The 11,408-nt window shown below is 39.7% G+C and overlaps 1 protein-coding gene across 4 annotated transcripts; it reads left to right on the top strand.

The window, feature by feature from the left end:
• Positions 1 to 4,009: 4,009 nt before the first annotated feature.
• LOC121755800 (probable galactinol--sucrose galactosyltransferase 1) lies at positions 4,010 to 11,131 on the top strand. 4 transcript variants are annotated; one of them, XM_042151198.1, is made up of 11 exons: positions 4,010 to 4,334; positions 4,413 to 5,064; positions 5,203 to 7,475; positions 7,803 to 7,851; positions 7,931 to 8,017; positions 8,119 to 8,303; positions 8,407 to 8,548; positions 8,668 to 8,735; positions 8,820 to 8,954; positions 9,040 to 9,257; positions 10,251 to 11,131. In XM_042151198.1, exons 6-11 carry the CDS (start codon positions 8,275 to 8,277, stop codon positions 10,628 to 10,630), a joined length of 972 nt encoding a protein of 323 aa, XP_042007132.1. In that variant the 5' UTR covers positions 4,010 to 4,334; positions 4,413 to 5,064; positions 5,203 to 7,475; positions 7,803 to 7,851; positions 7,931 to 8,017; positions 8,119 to 8,274; the 3' UTR covers positions 10,631 to 11,131. The 4 variants fall into 4 exon arrangements, with proteins under 4 accessions (XP_042007132.1, XP_042007134.1, XP_042007133.1 ...); XM_042151200.1 differs by having other exon boundaries at positions 4,410 to 4,627; positions 7,386 to 7,475; XM_042151199.1 differs by having other exon boundaries at positions 4,410 to 5,064; positions 7,931 to 8,009.
• Positions 11,132 to 11,408: the final 277 nt, after the last annotated feature.

Genomic DNA, 11,408 nt, shown 5'->3' with positions numbered 1-11,408 from the left:
CCATAAACTGATAGAGATTGATATCTTGGAGATAATAGCTTGCTGATATAGGCTATTGGATGCTTCTCTTGCATTAAAACAGCTCCAATTCTCACTCCTGATGCATCAGTTTCCACCACAAAATCTTTAGAAAAATCAGGCAAGGCTAGTACATGAGCAGAGATCATTGCAGCCTTCAGCTTCTCAAATGCAGCTTGCGCTTCTGGAGTCCATTTGAACACTGGCCCTTTGACCACATCTACCAATGGCCGAGCTATAACTCCATAATTTGAAACAAATCTTCTGTAATAACCAGTCAAGCCCAAAAAGCTTCTGATATGTCTGTAGATCTGGGCTGAGGCCAATTCTTGACTGCCTCTATTTTCCCTTCATCAGTGGCCACACCATCCTTTGAGATCACATGGCCTAGGTACTCCACTCTCCTACACCCAAAGGTGCACTTAGACCTCTTAGCCAGTAAGCAATGTTTCTTCATTAATTCCAGCACAACAGACAAGTGAAACTCATGTTCTTCCTTGGAGTCACTGTAAATCAATATGTCATAAAAAAAACCAGTACAAACTTCCTGAGCTGCTCTCTAAAGACAGTATTCATAAGGTTTTGAAATGTAGCAGGGGCATTTGTTAGCCCAAATGACATAACCAGAAATTCATAGTGGCCGGCATGTGTTTTAAAGGTAGTTTTATACACATCCTCAAGTCTCATTCTCACCTGTCAATACCCTGATCTCAGATCCACCTTTGAAAACCAAGAAGCTCATCCCAACTCATCTAAAAGCTCCTCTATAACAGGTATGAGATACTTATCCTTCACAGTGATAGCATTTAATGCCCTGTAGTCCACACAAAGCCTCCAAGAGGAGTCCTTCTTCTTTACCAACACAATAGGACTGGCAAAAGGATCCTCACTATGTCTGACCCAGCTTCTAACATCTCAGCAATCATAGATTCAATAGCATCCTTCTATTGGGAAGCATACTTGTAAGGCCTGATATTAACTACCTCATAACCTTCCTTCAATATGATCTTATGGTCCTGAGCTCTCTGAGGTGGAAGTGTTTGGGCTCCACAAATAATTCAGCATGTTTTTCCAGAACTCCATTAAGACCCAGCCAGATTTCCTCCACACTGATCTCACAACAAATGCCCAACTCAGACTCCACAGCAAGCATTAACTGATTAATTTTTATCTCTTCTTCATCAGCCTCTTGCTGGTTAAGAACATGCAAGTAATGAAGCTGCTCAGTTTTTGGTGACCACAATTCCCCTTGCAACTTAACCTCTTTGCCTTCCAACTCAAATTCCATGCTCAATTTATTGAAATTCCACCTTATTTCTCCCAGTGTGGATAGTCATTCTCCTCCCAAGATGAGATCATATGTTTCTAAATTAATGATGTAAACCTCAGCTTGAAATGTAGCTCCCTGCATCTCCCACTCCAAGTTGCTACACATTTGCTTACATTGTAATATCTGGCTATTAGCCACCTCCACAGCCTTGGAGTCCACATGAGCCAATTCACAGCTGATTCTCTTAGCCATTTTAGAGATCAATAAATTGTGTGTGCTCCCGGTGTCTACCAGAATTTTCCAAGCCTTCTTCTGACATAATCCACGAATCCTCATTACTTGAGGCCCATCCTTTCCCCAGACCGCATGCAAAGATAGCTGTAGATCCAGCTTTTCCTCCTCACAATGCTCACTCTCCTCCTCTGGTTCCTCAGGTTCAACAAGCTCTTCCCTTTGTATGAGTTGTATCACAAACGACTTCCTCATAGAACACTTATGATTGGGAGTAAACTTTTCTGGACACCAAAAACACTCATGTTTTGCTCTCTTCTCATCCATCTCCTTAGGTGTCAAATTCGCACTAGCTCTGACTCCTCCAAAACGAGTGTTATCTCGGTTGTTTCCTCCCCAGTTACCCGAGTTTCCCACCGATTTGTTGGTGGTTGTCACTACCAACGGCTTACTACTCGAATAGTAGTTATTTCCTGATTGAGCTCCACTTTGAATTCCCTTAGACTTCCCTCCCCCTAACGCCTTCACAGTGAGCTCTTGCAGCTTAGCAAGCGAGTAAGCTTCAGCTAGTGCTTTTGGGCTAAACATCCTTACGGGCATATGTAATTCATCCACATAGAAAAAAGCTCAGTGTTTGATCCTCTCTAATACCCGCTCTTGGATACAGCTCATCAAATCCATCCATGTAAGATTGCAACGTTCCCCTATGTTTCAAGTTTCGAAGATCTGCCAGCGAATCCTCAAAAGCATTTGCTCCAAAATGAGCAGCCATTCCTGCGATATAGCACGCCCAATTCGCATAGGCCATGTCACCGTGCAAGCTCTCAAAACCTTTATGCCATTGCAGAGCCTTCCTTTCGAGGTGGATCGCCGCTACTCTCACTCTTTCCTCCTCCGGTACCTTCGCAACTTGAAAAAAAATACTCTGCTCGCATTACCCAACCTTCGAATCCATCTCCATCAAATTTTGGGAACTCGTAACACGTAGATCTACCCCAGTCACTCCTCTCCTCACCCAATCGGCCATTGCTTCCACCACTTCCTTCCCCATTCTCCAACATCGATTTATTCTTCTGATTCTGCAGATTAATCGCAGCGATCGCCTGCGTAATCTCCTCAAATTTCCCACTCTGAACCTGCGCCACCTGCTCCAACAACTCACCCATCTGTTTCTCCACTAGATCCATCACTTTCCTCTCCATTTCCATGCTTCGCGTCACCGATCTAACGTTCGGAGATCGAATGCTCTGAATACCACTTGTTACACCTTAGCTCGTGGCTTCCCAATTATGGATCCGATTCACAAATCAATCCACAATCAAATGAGTTACGCAACAAAAACAATAAAAATAACACGATCAAAGGGGAATTATATTGCGAAATAGGAACTATAATGCAGAATTACAACGAAATCAATAAGCGATAATTGCCTCAGATCCACGATCCGAAACACATGAATCAAATCACACAACACACACAAATGAAGGTGGCGTGGTCCCCTTTTTATACTCCGCTCCTCCCATGCATCCCACGCCTTTATTGCCACCTCACTCACCACCTCATCATGCCCATTCAGATGATCACGTGCTCCCTTATTGATCCCACTCGAATTATTTAGTTGCATACCCCACACAAGTGCCATCGTATGCATCTCATGTGGTTCATACGTTGCATGCATGATGTATAGAGTGATGTATCTCCATGCATGCAACATGAATACTCTTAGGGACGGAGGGAGTACTCAATTCGTCCTGTCACAAGGGTTTCTTTTGAAAACGAGATTTATAAAAATTATTATAATAAATTTATGTTTTGCTTTACTTTACAATGTTTAACTTTACCTATTCAATATGATTTCCGGGAAGATGGACTTCTAGTAATTGGAATCAAATCAAAAAGAAAAATCGATACTCCCGCCGTCCGCCATTAGGAGGTACGAGTTTTAAGAAATGTTGAGAAAAGTGGGTGAAAAAAGTTAGTGGAATAGAGGCCCCACTTATATATATTAGTTTCAAATGAAATGTGAGTTGAGTAAGTTAGTGGAAGGTGAGACCCTATTACCGTTTATGGTAAAAGTGAATCGAGACTCCTATTCGCGGACGGACTAAAATGGAAAAATTGGACTCTAAGTATTTGATTAAATAGTACTCCCTCCGTTTCACCATAGTTGAGGCGAAACTTTTCGACACGGAGTTTAAGAAAGAGATGTTGAGTGTGTTGAATAAATAGATAAAATAAGTAAAAGAGAGAAAAATGTGGATAGAATAAAGTATAAAGTGAATAAAGTAGAGAGAAAAACGCAAGAGAGAGTAAAGTAAGAAAGATAAAATAATTACTATATATGGAAATGACTCAGCTATGAAGAAACTTCCCGAAATGGAAAAATGACTCAACTATAAAGAAACAACGGAGAGAGCACTGTATAATCGATTCGATTATTGATTTTAGCTGATAACCAATTAGCCAATTAAGTTGAACATAGAACAAGTAGAGAGTAGGAAAGAAAAAAAAATAGAGGTTGTGGAATAAACTGCCAAAGTCCATCACACTCTGTGACTGTGACCATAGAAATAGCTTCCGTTTATCGCATTACGTAACCCCCCTACCGATTCAGAAATCAAACTCTCTGCTTCACCGCTAAAATGTCAGGCTTATCTCTTGCTCACCGAAACCTGAGCGTTAGCGGCAACTGCATTCTCAACGATGTTCGTCAAAATATCTTTCTAACTCCTGCCGGAACTGAGCAGGGGAGTTTCATCGGTCTCAACTCCGATCACCGCGGCAGTCGCGTCGTCTTTCTGGTAGGAAAAATCAGGTGAAAATCGACTCCGCCTCTGTTGTTCTGGTATTTGCTGATTGAACTACTGCCTAATGATTCTGAATTTTGCAGAAGATTGAGATTTTTATGCCGCTACCGATTCAAATTGTGGTGGATGACTCAGTGGATAGGGACACGTGGCCAGGATATACCGTGTGAAACTCGGTTTTTATTGGTGTAGGTGCCGAATTCAGCTCACTACATTGTTTTCTTGCCGGTTATCGAAGGGGATTTCAGGGCTGTGATTCAGGGAAATGCGCATGATGAGCTTGAAATCTGCTTGGAAAGTGGTAATTTAGTTATCTAATGCATTTTTATGGCTGTTTTCACCGCATTCGGGTAGGCCAAATTCCAAGAAACTACCTCCTGCGAGGTAGTATCCGTCGTTTGTTCCCACAAAAAAAAAGTTTCCAGAGAGGGGAAAGACGCGTGAGCTTCTCGCGTGTTTACTTATAGACGCGTCTTCCTCTCGCGTGTTTACTTATAGACGCGTCTTCCTCTCGTGTCTCTAAAAAGAAACACGCATTCTGCTATCGCGTCTCTAAACATACACGCGTCAGGCTGATGTGTGTCTCCCTTGGATACAAAAATCAGTCCAGGCTGCTTCTCTGCCTCTCACAGAATGCGAAAACTGCTTCTGCTTCGTCGCCCCATTCATCCCAACCAGTAAAAATCAAACCCTAATCCGACATTTAGCTGCTCCCATTCCAATTTGAAGTGTTGTTAGGTAACTTTCTACCTTTAGTTTCGATTATTATTGGTATATTTTAGTTGGGTATGAGATTTAGGGTTCATGGTTTTAAATTTTTTTGTTGAATTTGGTTGAATTTAGAGTATATGATGTTTTGTCGTACTTATTTTGCAGGTTTGATGGTGTTTGTGAGTTTATATTGGGATGGGAAAATTATTCAGCTCTCGGGTTTGGGTGTTGCTTATGATCTCCCTCGTGCAAAATCATTTATTATATTGAATGAAAAGATATCTTATTATCAGCTAGTTTCAATGATATGTGAAAAAATTGAAATTAATTTGGATGCACATACGATTGATTTAACATGGAGGCATCCTGTGGTTTTTAGTGGAGTGGTGAATTATATAGCTACACCAGTGGATGATAATTTGTTGGAGTATATGTTTGCTGAAAATCCACGTCAAATTGAACTTTTTATTGAATATACTCCTGTGACTACTGCGTTGCAATTTGAACCACCTATCACTCAGCATGATGTTGGAACGTCTAGGAGAGATGATTATCATAGTTTTGATGTCGGGACATCTAGGATGGATGATGAATATCATAGCTTTGAATTCAACACATTTGGGAGGGAGGTTGATGAACAACTAGATGTACCAAATGTGACATGTGATGATTATGATGGTTCAGATGGTTCTCATAATTATGATGGTTCTGATAATTGTGATGGTTTAGATGGTTCTGATAATTGTGCTGGTTTAGATGGTTCTGATTGTGATGGTTCCGATGGTTCTCAACCAAGTAATCTCGATTATAGTGCAGAATCATGTGAAGATTCTACAGACGACGAGACACTTGAAATCATGGTTGAGAATTATGTACAACCATCTGTTCGTGGGGAGCAACCTGTTCCCGACTATGTGCCTGAAGGGTTACCATTCTTTCGATCATTACCATGTGAAGGCAGCCGAGGTTACGTTTCAGAAGATACCGTTTTCCTTCATCTCGCTTTGAAGGGGATAGAAGCCCAACAGTTCATCACATAAACTCTTCCACCCAGATTCACAATACCCATTTCCTGTAAAGGGTACTCCATCTGCACGTAGTGCCCATAATACTTGAACGTCATGTAATGTAATAGTAGCTTCTCCTACGGTAAGATGGAATGTATGTGTCTCTGGCCTCCAACGTTCAACCAAAGCTGTGATCAAAGCATGATCTACATCTAGAGCCTTCCCACAGTAAAAAACCCCACCGAAACCAAATCTGCAGACATAATCAATCACGCGTCTGTGATGATTATCTATTTCCCAAAAATGGCCCTCAAAGCGCCGAATATTGAAAGGAGTTGTTTCCTCGCCTGCCCACGCCTTGCGAGATATATGACTGTGCTGATAATGAAATACAGAAGGATCTTCTGATCCATATCACGACATCCTAATATAATCAATAATTAACAACATTCGACACCAAATTCATCACAAATTCATCCCTATTTTAACAACAAATTCATCACAAATTTCAACACCAAATTCATCCCAATTTCAACACCAAATTCATCCAAACATGTCTTTCATCACAATTCAACACCAAATTCATCACAAATTTCAACATCAAATTCAACCCAATTTCAACACCAAATTCAACACCAAATTCATCACAACACCAAACATTCGAAACCAATTTCAATATTTCAACAAAAATTCGACATCAATTTCAATATTTTAACAAAAATTCGCCACCAATTTCAATAATTCAACAAAAATTCGACACCAATTTCAATAATTGACAAATTCAATAATTCAACCAAAAATTTCAAATCATGAACCCTAAATCTATAATAACCAACTAAAATCGAAATTAAGGGTAAAATCTTACTAACAACACTTAAAAGAGGAATGAGAGCAGCTATATGTCGGATTCACTTCGATTTTCGTCGGCTAGATGACGATTTCGCAGCTTATCACCGTGCAGAGAGGGGGAGCGCTGGGAGTGAGGAAGAGGGCAGAAACTCGTAATTTCATTCATTCAAACACGCATCAGCTTATCGCGTGTATAAATTCAAACACGCATGAGCAAATCGCGTGTATAAATTCAAACTATAAATTCAAACACGCATGAGCAAATCGCGTGTATAAATTCAAACAAGCATTAGCAAATCGCATGTTTAATTGAAACACGCATGAGCAAATCGCGTGTTTAATTGATACACGCGAGAGCGTCATGCGTCTTTCCCCTCTCTGGAAACTTTTTTTTTGCGGGAACAAACGACGGATACTACCTCCCAGGAGGTACTTTCGTGGAATTTGGCCCATTCGGGTAGTGTTGCGATTCGAATATGGCGGTGTTTGCAGGCGATCCTTCTGTGGAAGAATTTGAAAGGAGGCATTTGGTTTGTGTGCAGCTGGAACTGATCCATATAGCGTAGTTGAAGATTCAATCAAGTATGTTAAGTTTAGTCTCTTTCAGGAATGCATGATTCTGTAAAATTTTGTATTATCACGTTTGCATATTTGTTATGCGATTTGGATAGGAATGTTATTGCATTATAATGTATAACCTACATCAAACTGAAAATGCTTTGGTAATCTGCCATTGATGCTTTATGTTGTCCATGACCAGATTGCATTACTTTCTTTTTCAAATATGCACAATAATCACCAACTTGAAGTTAGTTGATATGACTCTTTTGATTTTCCATAATACAGCATGTGTTATGCTATCAGAAATTGTTCGAGTTTCCTCTCTATTTAAATATAAATGCTTAACAGGTCCTTGCAAAGAAATCTCCAGACGTTCCGTCATCGTAATGAGAAAGAGGTAATTCTAAATGTTGCTTTGATTGATATGAGTGTGTTCTTCTCTAATGACTTTGGCTCTGCTCTGCTTCCTTGTTAAGATGCCTGATATACTGAACTGGTTTGGATGGTGCACGTGGGATGCTTTTTATACTGATGTCACTGCTGAGGGAATTAAGAGTAAGAAGGTCATCTTAGAAATATTAAGTACCACAGTACTATCTTTGAATCAGTTAAAAACTTAGGATAGCATCAGGGCAGAAGTATAACTTCTGTATTATATTTGTAGTTTGATTGCAGGTGGAGCACCACCAAAGTTTGTCATCATCGATGATGGATGGCAATCGGTTGGCATGGACCCTACTAGTACAGAAGCCAAATTTGACGACACTGCCAAGTAAGCAAATGTACCTAAAGGCTTAAGAACAATGGAATTATTTCCTGCATGAGCCACAGCACTGATGCGCTGTACAAGTACGTAATCCTACATTTGGACCAGACTTTGGATTTGTCTATTCAGAGAAACGTGCCTCATTAGCTTCAGGCGTGTTAAATTTGAGCTCTCTTATTAATGCAGCTCAAAGAAAGCAGCCACGGTCAGAGCATCAGATGATTTCTTTCCAAGAGATCCAGCATCCCACACAATTCATATAGCATCAGTTGCATACAACAGTGTTTTCCTTGGAGAATTTATGCTGCCTGATTGGGATATGTTTCATGTGAGCATACCATTTTTCACAGCTATGTTTTAATACTCACCAACAACACTTAACCAGCCAAGGTTCATCGGGGATATTGTACACTAGTATTGAATCACTTAAATTGTTCTATATCTTAGAGCTTGCATCCTATGGCCGAATACCATGGAGCTGCTCGTGCTGTAGGAGGCTGCACTATCTATGTCAGGTGCTGTTTTGATGATACTGCGTGTACTTTTGGAACTCACACTTCACCCCTCCATTGTTTATATTCATTGCATCTTCATTTCAGTGATAAACCTGGAAACCATGACTTTGATGTTTTAAAGAAGCTTGTACTTCCTGATGGCTCCACTTTGCGAGCTAAACTTCCAGGTAGACCGACAAGAGACTGCTTGTTTTCTGATCCTACTAGAGATGGAACAAGGTATAGCTGTTAGATTGAAATATACTGAATCTCTTGATTTACAAAATAGATTGAATAACTTATTAAATCATCGACTTCGTGGCAGTCTTCTCGAAATCTGGAACATGAATGATGTCAATGGAGTACTTGGGGTTTTCAATTGTCAAGGAGCTTCATGGTGCCGTACTAGTATAAAAAATCTGATCCATGATCAACAGCCTCCAACAATCTCTAGCACCATCCAGCCAACAGATGTTGAACACCTGCACAACACTGCTTGGAGTGGATGGAATGGAGATTGCATTATGTATTCACACAGAGGTGGTACGTATCTCAGCCAAAAAATAAGTGATCCTTTAGCTATTGTTTACTATACACTAATACATAAGAGAGTTTGATCAATGATCCCTTAATATAAATTAACATGTAACATCCATCTAAAGTTTGATAATTGTCAAAGGTGGTAAAGGGCTAGATCAGAATGTCAGGGCAAGGGGAATTCTGGCTCCGGCTGAGCTAAAATTTCTCTGTGCCAGCAATTCTGGAGCTTGGCCCAACCCTTACGAATTTAACAAAATACTCCCTCCGTTTTTTAAAAATAGGAACATTTGAAACGGCACGAGTTTTAATGCACAATTTGGTAAAGTAAGAGAGAGGGGGAGAAAAATTGGTAAAGTAAGAAAGAGGGAGAGAAAAGTTAATGTTAGTGGATTATGGGGTCCACTTTATTAGTGGTATAAGTGGTAAATAAATTGATGTATAAGGGTGTAAAGATTTCCTAAAATAGAAAGTTTGAAAGTTGTTAATTTTAAGGAACGGACTAAAATGAAAAAGTTGCTATTTTTAAAATACGGAGGGAGTAATAAATAAGCAATGTGATAAGAAAAGACTCTGTTATAGTTGGGCCAAGTAGACCTGTTGGGTTTACTTGTGGGATCAAAGTTGGCAGTTGTATTCCTTGTTCATTGTATCTGTTAGGTCCAACTATCTAATGAAAAACATCCAAGCGAGTCTCTAGACATCATTATCCCTTGTTCATTGTTGTTTGGTAATTCATAGGTAAAGCAACAGAAGTCAAATCATGTTTGAAGTTGACTAGGTAATGTTATCATGCATCTCAGTCCCAAAATTCTACTCAAGCTGTTAGTTTGGTGCACCTAAAACACAATTAACCATTAATTGATGTATAAAGAGGCTATCGTACGACGAAGGAGAAACTAAGAAACAAGGAAAACAAATTGATTAGTTTCAAAATTATTGTTACATGAATTCTGACTTACTGAAAGTTCCAATAATCATTTTCAAAATTCCCTACAGGAGAACTCATTAATGTCGGGATGAATACATCTCATCCAATTCAACTAAAACCTCGCGAGTTCGAAGTTTTCACAGTTGCAGCTGTGAGGCAACTGGCAAATGGTGCTGCATTCGCACCAATAGGTCTCGTCAAAATGTTCAATTCAGGCGGAGCAATAAAACAAGTCTGCTATGAGTCCAAGAAAGCTGGGCACGTGGAGCTAAGAGTTCGCGGATGTGGCACATTTGGTGCCTATTCGTCCCTTAGGCCAAAAAGGATCACAAGGGATAAATTAAAGGAGCAGGAATTTGATTACGATGAAAACTCGGGACTCCTCACTCTCGATTTACCCGTTCCGGATGCAGAGCTGTACGAATGGAACCTATCAGTTGATCTTTGAACCTTGGGTATGTTGGTTCAAATAAATGATGAAACTCCACTAGTTTGGTCCTCTGTCCAAAGATTGCACAGGCACATTGCTGGTGTTGCAAGTGTCCAGATTTTTTTACTGAATTCAAGATTGGATCTGTCGTTATTATGAGTCCAGAGCAGGATTGCGATCTCACCTCCATTGGTGTTGGAGTGGAGCACCCATTAAAATAGGTGTAAAGTGGCAGTACTTTCTGAAGCTGCAGATCTCATATCATTTTCTTTTTATGAATGGTGATTTTGGTAAGTCTTTGGAGTAACCGGTCCAAAACGGTTTGTCTCGAGCGATGACGGTTTTGGGGTGGCAGTATAAAAGTAGTGAAATGTGTAAGTATGTCTGTTGGTTTTATACTTTTATTTTATGTTTGGTATTTGGACAGATAACAAGTCACGAGATACCATGTTATACAATGTGATGTGTCTTGTCGTTTATACCACATTTCAGGAATCTTAGGCATATTACTTTCTTCCATTTTCTTGTCTTTAAATTCATAATTAGTCCATTTATACATCTGTCCTATGCAAATGTAATTAGTTCAAATTGTATGTTTTGATATAAAATCTATCGTCGAATCGTTTCATAGCCCTTAAAGTGATACGATTGGTTGGTATTGTTTTTGTAATCCATATTTTCAAATTTCAATTATAAATAGTTTGATTTTGATAGACTACACTTTATCGTGGTTTAGACTTTAAACTGTTTAAATTTCATTATTTCTGAAGAGTTATGCATCACAAACCCAAATGTG

The sequence above is a fragment of the Salvia splendens genome, chromosome 11 (genome assembly GCF_004379255.2).
Source record: "Salvia splendens isolate huo1 chromosome 11, SspV2, whole genome shotgun sequence".
Taxonomy (NCBI): domain Eukaryota; kingdom Viridiplantae; phylum Streptophyta; class Magnoliopsida; order Lamiales; family Lamiaceae; genus Salvia; species Salvia splendens.
The sequence above is the reverse complement of the archived record's forward strand: the minus strand, read 5'-3'. Positions and strand labels throughout refer to the sequence as shown.

Bases quoted from the DNA above. Each gene is read 5' to 3' on its own strand.
- LOC121755800 (XM_042151198.1), top strand. From the start codon at position 8,275: ATGAGCCACAGCACTGATGCGCTGTACAA. The intron at 8,736-8,819 runs GTGCTGTTTTGA...TCTTCATTTCAG, and splicing joins GGCTGCACTATCTATGTCAG to TGATAAACCTGGAAACCATG. The intron at 9,258-10,250 runs GTACGTATCTCA...AATTCCCTACAG, and splicing joins TATGTATTCACACAGAGGTG to GAGAACTCATTAATGTCGGG.